The following is a 20,514-nucleotide window of genomic DNA, read 5'->3' on the forward strand; positions in this document are numbered from 1 at the left end:
GATAAGCATCCATTTTCGAACGATCTGGGTGTTTGGGGTCATTATCTTGATGAAAGTGAAATGTTGTCCAAAATCCCAATTTTTCAACACTACATTTAAAATTATATTTTAGAATGTTTAAATAATAAATCTTATCCATAATTCCTTCAATAAATAATTCCTTCAAGCGCTCATACTAGGGATAAGTAAATCGACTTTTTTATTAAAAGTCAACTTTTGATCTTTGGGGGAAAATCGCATAGTCGACTTATGATTTTCTTCATTAGTACTTGGTTTGTAATCACATAGCCCGAATTTCCAAAAACTACACATACCACAACCTCTTTTGACAAACAATTCATATAGCAAATAAAATTTTTAGTTGATCTAGCATTAGACCACAAAAGTCGAAAATCGTTTTTGAGCAGGTTTGATAAAATTAAAAATTTTCTAGTCAAAAATCGAAAAGTCTAAAAATCAACTCTTTTGCCAGTGGCAAAAATCGAAAATTACAAAGCCTCCTACGTGCTTTACGGTCGGAATTGTGTGCTCAGGATCCACGGCTTTATTTGCCCTTCGCCATACCTTACTTGGTCCATCGACCATTTGTCGGAGCAACCACTTTTCGTCTCTTATATTGAATTGCAAATCCGATTCTCAGTTTTGTGCCTCAATATAATTTTTCGGGTAATATTGAGTATTTCCACTATTTCCGTTGAGATTTTCCTATTTCAGAATGACGAAGAACTAATATAACTTGCTATTCCATGAGAAGATTGACATGCTATTCCAAACTAAATAATACCGGTGGGTATTTTTCACTGTGAGGTTGCAATAGCTTTTTTTACTTTGCTTACTTATAAAAATTGAATTTATATAAATATTATATAACTAAATCACATACTTGTATGTACATTAATTTCACTATCCTTGGCAGCCATACTATCGACAATTTCATCGACGAGATTTTTATCGGCCAATAAACCAATTGATACAATCAACAGAATACTGTAGATAATTAGGGTGACATAGCCAATGAATAAACCGAAGCCGATATTCGAACACATGATTAAATTTTTCTTGTGTTTTTTTTTTTTTAATTTACGCAGATAATTTGCAAGTCTTCGAATGTCTAGTAAATACTGACTTAGTAATACTATTTTACATTTTTTCATGCTGAAATAGCGTGCGTCTTAGAGAAATAATCGTTGAGGTTTTTATTTAAATAGAAAACCACATTTATAAATGGCCCTGAACAGATCTTAGAAATAAGCTCGCAAGTCAGAATTTGTCACGATTTTTTATAAAACATCAGACCAAACTGTCATATATAAATTCTCTGAAACATGCTAATGAAATCAAAAGTATCATCAGTAGGTATTAAATAATTATAAATCAATTTTAAAGTCTTGTATAATTAAAAAACATATTGATGCATTGTCCCCAGAGATTTTCTTAGGAAAGATTTTGTCGCGTTTTTGATGCTAGTAAGCTTATTTCAGTTTGGATCTGACTTATGTTTTAATATTGCTTTCCTAGGGACCTATTGCAAATCTACATCCACATAGTATGCTTAGAAATTGTGTTGCTCTGTAAGCTATTCCTAGTGTATAGCCGATGTGATTCTTAGCAGAGTTATTTGTCGAAATGTGAAAATCTAAATATTTGATTTTTGAGACCTGCGGTATCGGGTTGTTTTTGCAACATAAATCCTGTTGACGTGCTCTCACATTAAAGTGAATTATATTAGTTTTGCCTAAGTTGAAGTTCAATTACACATTCTATTTAGAATAGAAGGTATAGGACTATGTATCGATGCGTAGACAAAGTCTAAAAATATCAGCAAAATTGTTTTTGGTTTAATGTAAAAAATCGAGTTCTGCTTCAATAAGTTGATATGTTAAGACTTGATAGGTTATTTCGTATATGAAGAATTTCGTCTAATTTGATAGTTAAAACACGTGTTAGTTAAGCGAAAGCTTAAAAAATCGTCATTTTGTAAAATATTATTTTTTATATCCGCGAGCGTATTACATTTTTTAAATTGTTTCCTTCTTGTCCGTCCAAAGGCGAACTGAGGTTTCTGCTTTATCTCGGATAAAGAACTAAGCTTAAAGTGCCTCACAGAGGGCCAAAATGCATGACATCAAAATCGTGTACGTGTGCATGAAGCTTTCAGTGCACATGGTTCATTCGATAATTTCGCTTCTGATTTTGTGCAGATTTTTGCAGATTTTGACCGGGTGCTTAAAAACAAAAGAATATGAAAACAATATGAAAAATAAAAAATTAAATGAATTCACGCTTGAAAAATTATTAGTTTAATTAAGAGTTTCATCGGCAAACGATTTTAAAATTTTTGTAAGAATGGATCTTTTCACTTACGAGGAATTTCTAAAGAAGTATTAACGACCAAAAGTCGTGAATACTTGTTTTTGGTCACATCGACATTTAATTTTCTTTATCAAGAACATGAAATGTTGTTGCCATTATTATTTCATTAATATGTAATAGAATATAATTAAAGTTCAATATAATGTAAACGTGTCTTAATTTAGTTTTAACGGTCAGAAGGTCTCCTACCGATAACACCATAAACTATGTATACAGTAATTGGAACCCCTGGCGGCAAAAGTCCATACAAAAAGTTATTATTCCCATTAAAAGTAAATACCATGTTAGTGTTCAGCCCGCCACCAACAGGTATAAAAGGAGGAGCGTTGATGATAATCGGGGCAGTGGTCTGTTGATGAGTGCTGAGTCAAGTGGGGTTAAAAAACGAGCCCTTGGCTGTGGAAGTAGTAAGAGTAGTTTACTGCCTAGTCGAGTGGTGTTGAAAAACGAGCCATCGGCTACCCGTAAAATAGATAAGTAGTCGTCACTGCCTGATCGAGTGGGGTTGGAAAACATGCCCCTTGTTAGTAATCGTTGTCTGACCGGGTGGGGTTGAAAAACGAGCCGTCGGTTACCAGTGGACGTAACTGCTTTCTCGTCGAGTGGGCAGTCGTTACTCCCTGTTATCGGGCTGCACTGTTCCTGCTGCCGCCAACCTTCGAGTAATCGGGCTGCACTGTTTGCGGACAAAATAGAGACTGAAAATTCGGAAACATCGTTGAAATTAATTTGACATCTTGGAACATCCGACTGGGTCTCTAGGTCGAACGTTTCAACGGATTGCTCTGTCTCTTGAACTTTACGTTGTATCGGTTCATCTTCTCGTTCAGTTAAGGCTGGAAGCGGTGATCGATTTCCATCTGGCACCAACAACTGGATGGTTACGATCCGCTCATAACATCTGCCTTCTAAATATCGATACTGTAGGTCCGTTTGCTGTATGAAACCAAGTCCTTTCCTTGGCGGTGGAGAAGGAGAACGATAATCTTCATCATCAGAATCTGTTGACGTCTGGTCAGAGGAAGGTAGTAATGACGGTGAACGCAGCACCGCAAGATTGACAGCAAAAGTATCTATGGCCTTGGACTGTGGATATAGTCGTAGTAGCACCTTTTCTCCAATTTTTGGCTTCCATAAACGCCTTCGAAGGTTTTAATGCCTTTTTTACGCCGGACGGTGGATAATATATATTTTAATTTGTCAGCTCGGTCCCCCGGTCGTTATGGTCATATAAAGCGCAGGTTAATATCCAGTAGATTCGGAAGCGCTAGTGTTTATCGCGAGCATTATCTCTAGCATTATTTATTATCTATGTTGGGTTCCCTTGTGGGATATGCGGGCTGTGGTTTGATGTTGAATACCCATGTCTCGAAGAAATTGCCCAAACTGTGTGTGTCCCATTAACGGTAATTATCATCTTCGTAACTCTATACCGCACAAAATCAGTTGTCGGAAACCCTTGATTAATCCCTCTGTTGTGGCATTTCGTAGGGGGATTAATTCTGTCCATTTGGGGAACCGATCGAAGATAAGGAGTATAGAATTTCCATGCGTAGGTCGAGGCAGGGGTTCCACAAAATCAGCACAAATTGTAGCCCATGGTTCTACGGGAACCCTGGTTAGAATTTCTCCGGCTGGCTGTTTTTTTGTATTATTGAAAAGAGTAACACTTTTTCACATGTCTCTTGACATCTTGGAGCATGCCTGGCCAGAAATATCGGTTGGCTACTTTATGAACTGTTTTTCGAATTCCGCGATGTCTGCCTGCTAGGCTAACGTGGGCTTATATTAGAACCCGTTGCCTTAATATCATGGGGACACATAGCATCTATGGCGTACAATCGTCCTCGTTGATGTGTTGCGGAAAATGTCGGTACACTGACCCTCAATGAAAGCATAGTCCGGATACTTCTTCTGCATAGCTTCTTTAAAATTTTCTTATCCACGGACATGACCACTTCATTTCCTTGGTAGTGACTAATTCTAATCTCTCAAGTGGTTGTCTTGAGAGAGTGTCTGCCACCACGTTTTGACTTCCCCTTCTTCATTTCCTTGGTAGTGATTAATTCTAATCTCTCAAGTGGTTGTCTTGAGAGAGTGTCTGCCACCACGTTTTGACTTCCCCTTCGATATTTTACCTCAAATTTTACCTGCCTGAAGGATTTTCTATTGAGTTTAGCCATTTTGGCGCGAGATGATCGGTCACAACTGCGAATTTATACCTCTCCAGGTACAGCCTCGTTTGACGAATGACCCAAACAATAACTATACACTCTTTTTCCGTCTCCGAGTAATTTTTCTCCACCTTCTTTAGGTGTCTACTGGCATAAGCTATCAGGCGTTCTTGATCATTTAACTCTTGAATGAGGACAGCTCCAAGCCCGTAATCGCTGGCAACCGTTTTAAGAGTAAATGTCTGGTTGAAGTCCGAACACGCAGGTACTGGCACATCTTGTTGTGCTTCTCCCCATTTCCAATGTTTGTCATTCTTAAGGAGACTGGTTAATGGTTGCGACACGGCTGCGAATTGTGGCACAAATCGACGGTACCATCCTAAGAATCTACGCGTCTCTTTGACTGAGGTTGGGGGTTTCATTTGTGCGATGGCTGCTATCTTGTCGGGATCTGTTTTTATGCCATCGCTACTCACCACATGTCCTAGGTATTTGGTTTCATTTCGGAAAAACTCACATTTGTTCACGTTTATCTTCAAGTTGGTTGCTCTTAATCTTCTATGCCTGCCTGTGATGATAAAATCGTCCAAATATGCGAAAGCATAAGGTTCTATTTCTGGATCTTTTACCGTATCGCCGTTGGACACCAACATGTATAAAGCTATTTCCCCAAGTCTACGATTATCCACAACCCTCCTATATCTTGTCACATGATGTCATTTTGAAGATATAAAATTTCAAGTGCTATATCACCCCGTTCAGTTTCAAACATTGTATTTGAAACATGCGGAGTTATTAGTTCCGTACCAGAACCTAAAAGAATCTACAATATTTGCAAGTTTTGCACCTTTTTACTCGAGACCCGTTCCTGAACCCACAAAACTGGTAAAACATTGAACCAAATTTAAGAGAACACAAAACAAAATGGCGTTCTCTTTGTAAACTTTTCACTCGGGAAATTTGAACGAGTAAAAATAGTAAACCGGAATGCCAACTTCTGATTGGGTGTTATGTTGATTTTGAAGTATTGCCGTCTAATTTTGGCATATTTACTAGATTTTCGATCCCGAACTTTTCAAATTATTTTGTACTCTGAAAGCAATTTTGAAATGTTTCGCTTTTACTAGCTTTACGATTAAAAAGTAAAAAAGTACAGACCGATTATTATACGTTTGAAGGAAAAGAAAAAGTTAAGATTAGTTTGTATATTATTTATTTAAATATTTATGATTACTGTTATTTTCGTAAAAACTGGAATAATATGAGGCAATGTCAATTGGTGATAGAGTTACTTCAAATGGGATACTCATGAAGCGCATGTTAACCTGATCTGTAACTGGTACGCTTATTAATATGGTTGGACCATGAGTTTCGTGGGATATATATATATATATATATATATCAATTCTTGTGGTGATGTTATGGAAGTGCCTTTGCTTAGAGGGGCTGAAAAGGAACTTGTATTCGTTAATCCAGTATTAAAATTTAGAAGACCCAGCTCCCCATTGAAAATAATGTAGTTTATTAATTGTTATGTGATTTTGGTCAATTTTCGAAAGCTTCTATGCACATACACTCGCAATGCGATGACTGGAATCGACGGTAGCAGAAATCTTCTTCTCTTTTGTTCCGATTCTTCACTAGATTAATTAGAAGTAAATATATAATTAGAATGAAGTAAATGTACATTTGATATTACTAAATTATTTTAAAATTATAAATCCGAGTGTTCCGAAGACCAATTAATTGAAATCCGGAGAAAGTAACAACAGTCGTGCTGACTTGCTGAAGATGAAGAAGAGGCGAGTTAATGACGAGGTTGTAACCTATACAGATTATCATAAGCTGAGTTTATTGTTTTGGTGGAAATTAGTGAGTCAGAAGTAATGAGAAATAAACAAAAACGTTATATTTTATAGAAAGTATTAATGGTGTTTTTACACGATATGTATTTTACATATGTGCTGTCACTTATTTCATCCATATGTAATTCCCTATGTGTGTCAAAATTAGCGGCGTACACAAAACATTTATTTTTGTGTTCAAATCGGCAAATGTATTTTACATATGACATAACCTATAAACAAAAAAATCACTTTTATTTTTTCTTAAATCAACATATTTGTTTTATTAAACACCTACAAACGAAATAATAATTTGTAATTGTTGCCTTTTCATCCTTTTCTTTGACTTGCAATTGAAATATTTTCTTCCAACAATGCGTTACATTCAAACAGCTGATTTCCTTATGTTTCACATACGAATATATTTTTTCCTATTCGGAAAAAATACATATGTAATTGCATATCGTTTTGAAACATTGAAATTTCCGTATGTTTCACATGACGAGTTCGATTTCCATATGCCAAAAAGTGACAGCACATATGTAAAATACATATCGTGTAAAAACACCATTAGATAAAGATAAAAAGAGGATATAAAGATAAAAAGAGGATAATTTCATTTTTCAAAGTGATCATACATGCAGGGACAGAAATAAATGTCCAAAGTGAAAAAAGGAGATTGAAACAAATAACAGCCTGTTTTTGTAAATGTAAAATGTCCATTTTTTACTCATTTTGGTTTTTGCAAACAAATTACGGGTTGTAGTGAGTGAGAAATAGGAAAGAGCTTTTGGTATTCGTATTTTTCTGGTTTTTGTAATACAAAACGGAGCGTTATTTACGAACAAAAATGTCAAAAACAAACGAAGAGAAAATACCATTCGTTTAAAAAAAATAATAAAGAAAACTATTTGTTCATTACAATTTGTGTGTTGTTAGTGAAAAGAACGTTACAAATATCGAAAATTCTGATGAAATATATAAGAAATGGTTTGTAAAAAATTTATATATCCCTATGAAATGTAAAAAATCATATTGTATTGTTTGAACCCCTAGCAACAAAAGAACAACGGTTGCCCAATTCCAAAAATTGGTGGATCTCATGGAACTTAACCCACAATTAGAACTGGCCGTCCTGTTTTCGGATCCAATAAATTTGAAGTGGATAACAAGTGGAATAATGTAGCTGTATCATTAAATGCCGTAGGTCTACCAGAGAGAACATGCTCTGAGTGGAGAAAAGTAAGTGAAGGGTCATATAAAGCATTTTAGAAGACAATATAAGATTACAATAAACTTTTTTTTACAGACTTGGGCAGACCTAAAAAGCCGCACTAAGCAGAACATTGCTGAAAATAAAAAGTGTCTTAAGGGAACAGGTGGTGGACCATGCCGCCTTAAAACATTGTCTCCGCTGGAACTACAAGTAGATAAAGTCTGTCAGTTATCGACTGCTGGAGCTCCGGATGGTAATGTGTTTGGTATCGAAACCGCAAATCCAAATGAATTATTATGTGAAATGGATGGAGAAATTATTGAGTGCTTCAGTCCATTATCTGATACCAACGGATCAATTGATGTAGCTCAAACCCCTATGAATAACAAATCTTCTGAACAACCTTTTACCAAAGAAGTGAAAACAACAAGAAAGTCGAGCCGAAAAAGATGTTTTAGTGATTCGAAGAAACATGACAACAAAGAAGATAACCAAATGAAACTCTTGCGTCAGCAGGTAGAATCACAGGAGCAGATATTACAAGCAATTAATATTCAAGCAGAATCGTCCAAAGTCATCGCATACTCAATCAAAGCCCAGAACGAAATTTTACGGAATTTAGTAGAATCTGTTAACGTTATTGCAAAAACAATCGAAACTATTTGTCATAATTTACAGAAAACGTCGTTAACGTCTTCTGGAATTTCAAGGATATTTTCGGCATCGTGTATTCTCCTTTGGGGAATATCTTGCTTTTCTTTATAATTAAAATTAATTGCAATCGTACCAAACATTTTGAATTTTCTATTTTGACACTTCTTATGTAAAAACAACTGTTTGTAAACAATAAACAGAGTTACCCTCATTTTGCAATAATTCGATTGGAAAATTTGCAACCAGACACTAAAAGAAACACTTTGCCAATAATGGTTAAAAACGAATGATAAAGCTCAATCGTTTCTAGATGAAAGCTTTTACAATTATTACAAAAACCAAATTTTCGACGTATACGTTTTAATACGAACGATACGTGTGACTGCCAGAACAAATTACAAAAACAGGCTGTAAGTATTGTGTAGCAAAAACAACAGATTCGAGATCTTATGGGCCGATTGCAACTTTTCAGCAGGTGGGAACAACAATAAGCAAAGAGATCCACAGGAAGTAACATCTAAATTGGACAATTATGTTAATGACATTTTGACACCGTATACATACATTTCGGTTGCTAAGAAGCCCAAAAACAGCCCTGCATAAGTCAGGAGTGCAAATGACAAAAATTATGTTGAAAGAACCATTTGGCATGTCAAAATTGCTTAGTTTTCTAGACCGATTTGATAAGGTGTTGGAAAGTGGTGAATTTTATGCACATCCAAAAGGCACTGGAACTCTTGACAACAACAACTGGTCTAGTATGTATAAATTATGAAAAAATAAATCTTTAAGCAGCACAAGGCCTCGCAAGGTTCAGTTTTGGGGCTGTCATTTGTCTTATGCCATAACAGGAGAAGTAACAGTGGCAACCATGGATCTTAAGTCTGGTGGAGGACAAAATATTGGTGGAATGAAGAACTGACAATAGCTTATAGAAGACAGCTTGAAGCGTTGAAAAAATCTAGAGAGTATCCATGTTATAACTTGGAGAAAACAACAGAATAATTGAGACATGGAAACAAATTGCGCAGAGAGCGAAAACTGATAGCTTCTATGAAAAGACTGAAGAAGTTAATGTCAATGAAACACATGGAAGTTCCAAAATAATGGCAGAAAAATAAATGACACGATACACAGTACATGGAATCACTACAGGTTACAGACAATAATTTCATTCTTACAACAGAAGAGAGGAGAGACTAGGTGGTATCTTGTGAATTTGAGCACTCTGAGATGATCCTATTTGGCAATAGCAAGGTTTCTACTTTTGAACATGACAAGAGAAGGGCTCTGCCACTCATAACAAAACGCTGTATGTATTATGTGTTTGTGGAAAATGAGAGGAAGCAGTCATGGAGAATAGCCAAAATCGTTCATATTCCAAAACTAAATTCGGATTTACAACTTGAGAATTTCTAATCCATCTCTCTTATTTCTGTTTTTGTGTAATGTACTAACCTCATACTAAAAGGGATTTTTAGTATATTATCTGAATAAGTAAAATATCTGATTTTTTTTTTACACAACATGAAGTTTTATATCGCGAACAATTCTGCATCATTAACTCAAAAATTATATATCCCGTCTTCCAGCAAATTAGCTATATAAAGGGTATTAAGATACAGTAAGTGAATAAGTTCATATTCTTACGAAGAATCATTACGAGTTCCCGAACAGCAAAACATATCATTATAAACATGTAAGTGAAGAGTTAAAAGGAAGCACCATTTTGCTCAAATGCTTAACGACGGTGAGATGAGGCCTTCACCTGAAACTGTCTAGAAAATTATTATAAGGAATACCTATAACAACGAGTGGTTATATTAAATAATAGCAGAAAATCTTAGCAAAGTCCAGCTATTGCGTAACCTTTAACGAATTTGACGATATCTTCGAAGGAATCGACATTATTCCTTAGGTATATTGAAATACAATACATGCTATAAGTCTGCTTTTCCACAGGCAGATTTTTATTTGGCAAATTTTTTGTTTTCTCTTTTGAAATTTTCGCTTGCTTTTACATTACCAAATTTTTCTTTGCCAAATTTGGGAATCAAAATACAAAAGAAAGAAAATAAAAGTCAAAAGTGTTTGCATTTTAAAGATTTTTTAATATTTTATTTATTTTTTATATATTTTATTATATAAATTGCAAAAATTTAAAATTAAATTTCACTTGCACAAATTAAAGCAACAGGTTTGTAAACAAAAGCCGGCTGCGTGTCAGTAAAGCGAATAAGTTCAAAAGGAAATGTCAACAAAATTGTTTTCAACGAACAGAGCAAAGCAGAATTTGCTTGTACGGCAAATTCTGAACAGGCAAATTTTTGTTTTTCTTCCTCGCACCCCTCTCGCCTACAAACTCAGTATTTGCCAAATAAAAATTTGCCTTCCTACTGTGGAAGTAGCACTTCACAAGGGTTGGATGTGATATCACATGTTTTGGTACCTATAATGTATCAAATAATGATAGATACCTCTTCAAATTTTATATTATGTACTCGTTCGCGAGCTTTATGTAATGAAAAAGGCGCTTGAAATTGCGGAGAATGATTATGATAATCATGGCCATCCGTGACATCACAAGATGATGTTCAGCCCAATTAATAGATCTAAGTCGCATAGGTGAACCAAATATAACAAAATATCCAACAATTTACAAATATAACAATATAAGAAACTATTTCGCTGTAATTCCGATCCTAATCCAGTTCCAACATGTGATATTAGACTATATTTAAACCATTTTATGGATCACCTATTTTTTTACTTTTTCGACAAGACATACACACAACAACCTGTTGCGTACAATTATTTTATATTTGACAGAAGAAGCCACAACCTACAGAGTTGGATTTTTATATTCATATCGAGTCTACGTTGAATTATTGTACCATAATTAAAACCTATTTTTATACCCTCCACCATAAGGTGAAGTATATATTAAATTTGTCATTCTGTTTGCAACACCACGAAATAACCATCGAAGACTCCATACAGTATATATTCTTGATCAGAATAAAATTCTATGTTGATTTAGTTATGTCCGTCTATAGTAATCACGATAGAGATCGCAATAATTAAAAGGGCTTTTGCACATACATTGCAATTACTGCTGGGAAGTTTGGTATAGAAAGTGGTAATTTGTAATTTGGGTAGTCATTTGGTAACACATCTTCGTATGTTGTAATTTTTTACGATATCCCCTGTATAATGTGGGTTTTGATCCCAATTTTCTGTAATTTCTTTGTGACACAGCCCGAGTTATAAATCTCAGTTTATAACCCGCAACCAATTTGTATATGGCTATATTGTACTCTAATACGACATATACATTAGAACTTTTTACCGGGTTAACCTAAATTATGAGGATTTATTTGACATATATACAAAGGAATTGACAACTGAAACACACTGGGCTAACGAAACCCGGTTAAATGTAAACGCACTATAGCATCATAAATAACTTTTGCTAGCTTTTTCAGTTGTCGGCATGAGTGAACATTTTTTCGCTGTTTTCGCAGTGCCATTGTAAACTTTTAATTTTTTATTTGTTTGCAAAAACTAGAAAAGTTTGCGGCAGTTCATATTTTTGACATTTAAATTACGCAATCATTAAAGTTTCACCCTTTCAGTTATTTATCTACAACTAATGCACTCGTTTTCCAACACTAAACACACAAAGCTTTTCTATGCCACAAAAAAGCTTTTTCCCGTCAAGACGAACAATTACGACGCTTATTTTTAGTTGATATTTTCCAGCAATTCAAAACAGTACTTTCTGGTGCAGTCTAGTCCCTTGTACGCCATCATTAGATAAGAAGTGGATAAATTTCTATTATTTGCTGTAGATTCTGATTGAATTACCGAAAAAAAAAGAAAACTGCATCGCGTTTCAGTACTTCATTACTGTCGTTTTGTTCCCGAGAATTGTGAAATTCATCGGACTTTGGTTGCCTCTTTGTTGTTTGCTCCCTCACCAAAACAATGAATAGTTTGTGCGGTTTTCGTTTGTCCACTGTGGGCATTGTCATCGGTTGGTTCAATTTAATTGGTTCCATCTTTTCGACTATCGTGCTATGTGTGGCCTTTACCCGTTTGGATGATTTGGTGAAGCTTATTCAGGACAATATCGATAACACTACAAATGCTGTCGATGATGTGGGCATAAGGACCGGTAAGTTGCGGAATGTCAGCGACCTTTAAGTTATCTTGGAATTCTGCAATAATGTAAATATTTGTATTATGTTTTCTTTCTTTTTTCATTCTCTCGCTTCCAGCTGTTATCATTACTTTGTGCGTTTACCTAACCACCAGTGTGACAAATGTAATTGCATCTTCGCTGTTGATTGTGGGCACAGTTAAGGTATGTATCGTCGTCGTTGTTGTTTGTTATGATATTGGGTTGGGGAGACGTGTGCATAATCAGCCAAAACACAAGTCTGATGATATGTGATATTTAATATCTAGAAAATTTTAAATATCTAGAAATTTTATTTAATTTTATTTGTGAATTCGTTGCATATGGGGTTGTGCGCATTTTCTTTTATGACTTTTATCTTTTTTGGGTCTTGTTCACACTTCAAAAGCGTGTTGACTTAGCTACACAAGGAGAACGGAGTTGGAAATTTATACGACGCATATTTAGACATTTGTAACAAACCGGCAACATATGTAAAAGCAATTTAAAGGTTATTTACACTGTGCGATTTGTAATAGTTATGGTTATTTTTTCACCCACTATGATAAAATGTTTTGTCATTCATTCTTGGCCGTCTTGGCCGTCCCAATCTTCGGTATTTTGAACACGTTTTTCATTTGGCATTTTATGTTCTCATTCAATAATACATATCCGTACCAAAAATTATTAATATTTCGTGGAAATTTGGTACCAAAGGGTCTTCTTGGGTACCAAATTTCTCCACTAAAATTTATAAATATAGGTCCAATTTTTTGGGTAGTCTCCATATAAAGGCACCCCCAATTTTCGGTATTTTTGGGTTCTTGATCGCGGGTTTCAACGGAATTCGCTATAATTTGGTATGGTGTAGTCGCATATGGTAACAAATCTACCTACCAAATATTAATATTCGCATCCTTTTAGGGGTAGTTTTCATATAACCCCCTTCTTATATTAAAATAGTTGGCTGATTCGTTCCGTGTGTAGGGGTTGTCCCCATATAGGCGTATTCTACCATAGTATAGAGGGTAGTCGTTACTCGAAATAGTCAGTTTTTATCCTAAAAAGTATGGAATTCTAAGACGATTTAGCCATCGGTTGTAATCATTCCGCTTTCGAGGAATCGTGATAAAAAAAACTCGAAACTGACGATAATGAAATATATCGACCAGCATTTGGGCATCTCCCCTACATAATTATACCTCCTGAAGGATAGAATTGAGACACAAAACAACAATATTGGGTTCGAAATGGACGTATGTTTGTCATTACTTAGACATAGCCCTCATATAATTATAACCCCAAATATTCGCTAATTCCTACACTATGTGATCTAAATTGCAGTAGTTTGAGGATTGTATATTCTACCATGCGTTATTAGTATCAGTCCACGCGTTGTGGTTTTCATTAAAAATTGTTGAAATGTGTATTTGGTGTACACAATTACATAAACCGATTTGCAGAATTATCGGTATAGGTCCATTTTTGGATATCGTCCAAGTAGAGGGATGTTAGCTGAATAAAGGAAGCTATGTCTGTGCAGTTGTTAAATGTTATGTTGAGTTCGAATAAATTTCACCATGGTACATTGCAGCATAGCATGCCCTTACGCATCATTTTATGCCCTTACGCATCATTTTTAATTAATTAATAAAAATTCTACACAGTATGCGTGTTTTCAATTCGAACGATATGTGATTTGTGTGTTGGGGTCATTATATTGCTAAAAAGAGATTTCCATCTCCGGCAGCGCTCATACATCCCCATACCAAGAGCCTACTCCGTGCTTTACGGTCGGAATTGTGTGCTTTTCAGTTTAACTGGTTTTCAGGTTGTTGCAAATCTAATTCTCGGTTTAGTGTCTCATTTTTTTTTTTTTTTGACAACACATCGAGTATTTCCGCTATTTTCCGTTTATATTTTCCTAGTTTAGCATGGTGAAGAACTTATATTCTCTCAGCAATCCTTGTGTGACCTTTAACCGTTATTAAGTTGTAAATAATAGCAGTGGGTAATACAGTACTTTACGCTTATAATCCATTACGTTTAAAGGCCAAAAACGGATGTAAACGACGAGAGTACCATTTACTGACAAGATTTTTTCCCATTTCATACAAAGTACTTGTTCTGTTAAAGAATTTAAATTTATAATCAAACTTCAGTCAACGAAATTTGCCATTTATTTTTCTCAATGGGTAATGGAACTCCATTAAGAAATGCCAAAGCTATGTATATAATTTGGCATTGCTTCCATAAAACGGCGTGCTAGTTTTAAGCAGCGTTCGAAAATAAACATTGTGGTACCGTTCCATAGTGTTCTGTACCGTACCAAGGTGGATAGGTACACTAAAATAACGTACTGTACCGGTACACAAACACTAAAAATATTTTTAGCGTTACTGTTCCGGAGCACAACGAAAATCTTAGCGTACCTGCTGCGGTACACTAAAAAATCGTAGTGTACCGACAGCGGTACACTAAAAAATCGTAGTGTACCGACAGCGGTACACTAAAAATCGTAGTGTACCGACTGCAGTACATTAAAAATCGTTGTGTTCCTCTGGACGGAACACTAAAAATGTTAGTGTTCCGCTTATCGCAACACTAAAAATCTTAGTGTTCCACTTGCCGGAACACTAAAAATCGTAGTGTTCCGGCAGTGGTACCAAAAATCGTAGTGTTCCACTGGTCGGAACAATACAAATCGTAGCGTAACAATACAAATCGTAAGTTTACTTGCAATTAAAAAAGTGAAAATGTCCATTTGAAATAGGTAGGATAAAATTTTCATTAATTTACACAACGAACATATTTTCCATAATATTGGGAGATCTCCTTGTAAAATTCTAGTACGAAAATTTTTTTCTTAAAACAATTATACCTGCATCCATCTATGATTCATACTTTTAGGAAATTTTAGCAAAAATATACAAAATTTGGTGATTGTCACACAATCAACATAATTATTACCTGCTTATTCATTAAAAGAAGTGTACAAATTACGCGGGTATGAAAAAAATATTTTTATGATTTTGGGATAAATGTTACAAAACCACATATTCTTTATGATTTTTGCACAGGTAGTCTTATGCAATACATTTTTCCGATCAGCGCAATCGATTGTCAGCGAAAATGTAATCCAATGGAATTTTCAGTTGCGAGTTGGCATCAGATTGAATTTTCACTCGACGACCTTTTTTAGTTATAAAATATTTATTATTTAAAACTGTAGATGCTAATAAAATATTACTAATTTTTAATAAAATATAAACAAATACAAATTTAACAAGTTTTCTATTTTTTAAATCTATTGACAAAAATATATAAATTTTATTCATACAAAAAATAAAATATAATTAATACATCTTTTTGTGTTCCGACAAATGGAACACTACGATTTTAAGTGTTCCGCCAAGTGGAACACTACGATTTTTAGTGTTCCGCCAAATGGAACACTACGATTTTTAGTGTTCCGGCCAGTGGAACACTACGATTTTTAGTGTTCCGGCAAGTGGAACACTACGATTTTTAGTGTTCCGACCGCGGTACGCTACGGTTTTTTAGTGTTCCGACAGCGGTACACTACGATTTTTAGTGCTCCGACCGCGGTACACTACGAATTTCGTTGTGCTCCGGAACAGTAACACTAAAATATTTTTTAATGTTTGTGTACCGGAACACTAACTCTAAAAATTTTTTAGTGTTTGTGTTCCTGGTACGGTACACTACGATAGTGTACCGTTTTTTTGCGAACACTGGTTTTAAGGCATTTTGAAGATCCAAGCCCTAATTTCATGCGATATAATTGAAGGGAGCTCCAATGTAATGGGACCACCAGAATTATTAAATATTGCCGACTTATGGAGGAGGATATAAACAATTTCATCCGAACATAACATTTTAAATTGTGTTAATATCTATTAATATGCTGACATGACAAAAATGTATAGACCCGATCAATAATATATAATTTATAAGGTTATTTATTATCTACAACAGATATGACCTCTTTCATACAAATGTGAACATCAAAATGAATTATAGGCCACCACTCGGTGTGCGTAATTTGTTTTGTCACAGTTCCAAAATCTAAAAAATGGCCTGATTGATATGTAGTATTCCAGGAAGCGTATAGTGATTGTTCCTATTGTGTCTTTTCGAAATTTTGCAACTACCTATCAGAAAAGAAATATCTATCTCTAAATCTAAAACCTCACTGCTAAACCCATGGAATATTGATCATTGAAAACCACTAAATTTGGCCCTATGAGACAGCCTCTTTTTAACATTAAGTGTATGGAAATTCGTTGACAATATTTTGTATATGTTATTCAATAATGACACCTCCTAATTTTACTTTATAAATTCATATTATAATTTCTGTCTTCTTCATTGGACGTAGAAACAAATTTATAAGGATACATTTTCTTATTTAACCGTTAAACTTGGAAATCTGCTAAGAAGAGGATTTTAAATCCTAGTGTGTTTTTTGATAAGAACTTCACATTTGCATAAGATTATGAAATTCTCATTTAATTGTGTTTACCCTTTCATTTGTTTATTTTTCACTCGTATTTTATGGAATGGTTTTTATTGTATTTTTAATAACTTTTCTTGCTTCCCTTTTTGCAGGAACGTCATCTTCTGTTGACACCTTGGTTGGTCAATGCCTACATTTTCATCTTTTTCAATGTCCTCAACTTCATATACATGATATATGTCGCTATTGCTAAGGGACTTCCAGTAGGCTCAACAATTGGAACACTCATTGGCACTGCACTGGGTTTGGGTAAGTAAAACCAAAGGAAAAAACAGAAAAATGAATCATCATTATCGGCATAGTTATCAATCATGCATGTTGGGAGCCCGTCCGACATGCAGGGCAATGTGTTTTTCTACGATTTGCTATTATAAACAATTATTTATTTGCGGTGATTTACCCGATTTGTGTTCTGTTTTTTTTTTTACATTATCAATTATAATTTTATTATTTTTGCTTACGTTGCATATTTGTGTGTGTGTTATTGTGTGCACATGAATTGTGATATATTGAGGTGGTACGGAAAGAATTTAATTAAGTGATCTGGATTTATAATTGGCTTGCAAGCTAAAATTATAATCTTCAACTTAAAATGCAAACTGTAATAATAGCTTGATAATTTCTATTAATAATAAGCAGAATAGATACGTATTGCAATATCTGAAAACAATAATTCAAAAGAAATACTATTTCGCATAAACTCTTAGCCTCACCCTTAAATCTCTAATATTATTTTAGTAGTTTTGGCGGTTTATTTGAGATACCATCTGTATTTTGTTTTTGCAAAATAGTCTTGTTAACCTCGAAGTGAGGCACCAGCGAAATTCTCATGCAGTTTATGTCGTTGGTCAGCTAAGTACTTCGCTTTGTTACAAGAGACTAAGGGAACTGATGAGGATCAGTGGCGTGATCCGAAACTATAGTCTTCCCTGCCTTACCCCTCGGCAAACAATGTCATACATTCTCCACTAATAAATAGTTGTTTTTTATAAAAACAACAAACTGGGATTCAGCCTGACTATTTTGCAAAAACAAGAATATTATTTTATTTACTTCATATCATAAACGATTCGATGTACTAAATTTCGAAGGACCACGTTTAAGATGGGGTAGTCAGACGTGGCACAGATTTGGCACAACTCATTTATTTGGCCCAAGGACATTAGATATAGCTCCCATATATATTTCCGGCCGATTTAAGGTAAATGGTGCACCAAAGTCCCTGTATATCTTTCGATTTGCACGAAATTTGGCATAGCGTACTGAATTAGGCCTATAATAACGTACGTGAAGTTTCGTGAAAATCGGTTCAGATTATATATAGCTACCATATATATTTTCATCCGATTTTTCGTAAATGATGTACCAAAGCCTCTACATTTCTTTCGATTTGCACGAAATTTGGTATAGTGTACTGAATTAATTCTAGAATGATGTGTGTTAAGTTTCGTGAAGATCGGTTGAAATTTAGATGTAGCTCCCATATTTATTTTCGTCCGATTTAAGGTAAATGGTGCGCCAAAGTGCCTAAATATCTTTCGATTTGCACGAAATTTGGCATATCGGTTTAGATTTAAATATTGCTCACATATATATTTTCGTCCGATTTATGGTAAATGGTGCGTCAAAGTCCCTAAATATCTCTCAATATGCACGAAATTTTGCAAAGCATACCAAATTAAGTCTAGAATGATGTGTGCTGAGTTTCGTGGAAATCGGTTCAGATTTAGATATAGCTCCCACATATATTTTCGTACGATTTAATTTAAACAGTGAACAAAGTCTCTATTTACCATTCGATTTGCACGAAAAGCGTAATGACTTAAGTCTAGAATTATGTGTGTTAATTTTCCTGAAAATTGGTTCATATTTAGATATGTCTGCCACATATATCGACGCCTCCGAACCATAGTATGCTAAGTCGACTTAGCATGTTTTAAAGTACTACGGTCCTTAATTTATATTCTCTGAAATTTTAATAATCATCGGCCAATCCAAACCAAAGTTATAAGCAAAAATGTACTTAGCATGGCCCGTAAGATATATGAAACTTCCATACTTTGAGAGCTTCTACTGAAAAACATACTTTTCAGACTTAGCATACTATGGTTCGGAGGCGTCGATATATTTTCGTCCGATTTTAGGTAAATGGTGCACCAAACTCCTCCGATTGACACGAAATTTTGAACAACGTATCCAATTGAGTCTAGAATGATTTTTTTGTGATGGGTGCAGATGCTGACATAGCCTCCATATATATTTCGAACGGATGTCTGATTGATATTGGCGAATAGTGTGTATCAAGTGTGCTATAAATCGATTTACACAAATTTGTCTCATTGAAATTTAGCATAGGTTGTAGGAAAGCATATGTATGGATGGAGGGTATCATATAGTCGGCCCAGACAGACTTTACTTACTGGTTTTTATTACTTTTCCTATAATTTAATTCCTTATATCCAAATCCAGTACCTATAAGAATTTTGTATACAATTGTCCAGAACATCTTTAGTGGGTTGTCGGTGTTATTATAATACAATATCAACAACAACACAACTTATCCATATAAGTTGTGTTGACATACATCGTTAATGTTTATATGACTCAAGGCCCACAAAAAACCCACACAAACCATATTCGTATTAATTATTACATTTTATTTTTTGTATTATCTTTTATAATAATTATTTTCCATCGTCTTTTTTCTTCTTCTTTCTTTTTTCACAGTGATTCAATTGATTATCTGGAATGCCATTTATTCGCTGTTCAAACAAATTCGTGCCAATCGTGATTTGCAACAACGTCTATTGCCAACCACTTCGGCTGCTCAATATCCCAACTATACCAAAATGCCGCCAACTGTTGAATAAACCTAAAGGAGGAGGACAGCATCTTTAATTTTTTATATAAATAAAATACAAAATATATAAAACAATCTCACGATAATGGACTGATCAACAATCAATGAAATCCGTTAACAATTTATCTTGGATAGTGTATAATACGTTTTGTATTATCATCCTCCCCCACGTCATAATCTTGGAACAAAATTCTTTCTACCAAAACATTTGGAGTATTCAAATTCATATGTGATGTTTTTTTATAATTATAAATCATTATTATTAATATTAATATCTATATATATACATATTTATCAATTATATCCCGCCAAATGATATATGTTATTAAAATATTTATATACAAAAAATAAAAAAAGGAAAAAACTTTTATTAATTCAAATACTATATATGTATACACCGAATTTTTTCGAAATAAAATTATTCGATTTTGAAGTTATCCAATACAATGTGTTTTGTTTATAATATTGAAATAATGGAAAATTGTGAAAAGTGATTAATATTACAATGGTTAGTCAAATTTTCATTATTTAAACAGAATCGGGAAGAAAATGGAAAATCTGTTAACTTATTTTTGGATGTACGGAATTACGACTGGAAGAGGGTATCCGGAGAGAATGTGCCACCTCTATCGGCTTCAGCCCTAAGTCTGTGGGAAGATTTGTTAGCTCGGAT

The 20,514-nt window shown here is 34.5% G+C and overlaps 1 protein-coding gene across 1 annotated transcript; it reads left to right on the plus strand.

Moving 5' to 3' along the window:
- The first annotated feature begins 12,234 nt into the window (after positions 1 to 12,234).
- On the plus strand, positions 12,235 to 19,851 carry LOC133328083 (uncharacterized). Its single transcript, XM_061536629.1, has 4 exons — positions 12,235 to 12,438; positions 12,542 to 12,627; positions 17,074 to 17,230; positions 19,709 to 19,851. Exons 1-4 carry the CDS (start codon positions 12,249 to 12,251, stop codon positions 19,849 to 19,851), a joined length of 576 nt encoding a protein of 191 aa, XP_061392613.1. The 5' UTR covers positions 12,235 to 12,248.
- Positions 19,852 to 20,514: the final 663 nt, after the last annotated feature.

Source organism: Musca vetustissima, unplaced genomic scaffold (assembly GCF_032173495.1).
Source record: "Musca vetustissima isolate MV318-11 ecotype Yass unplaced genomic scaffold, APGP_CSIRO_Mvet_v1 utg85335, whole genome shotgun sequence".
NCBI lineage: Eukaryota > Metazoa > Arthropoda > Insecta > Diptera > Muscidae > Musca > Musca vetustissima.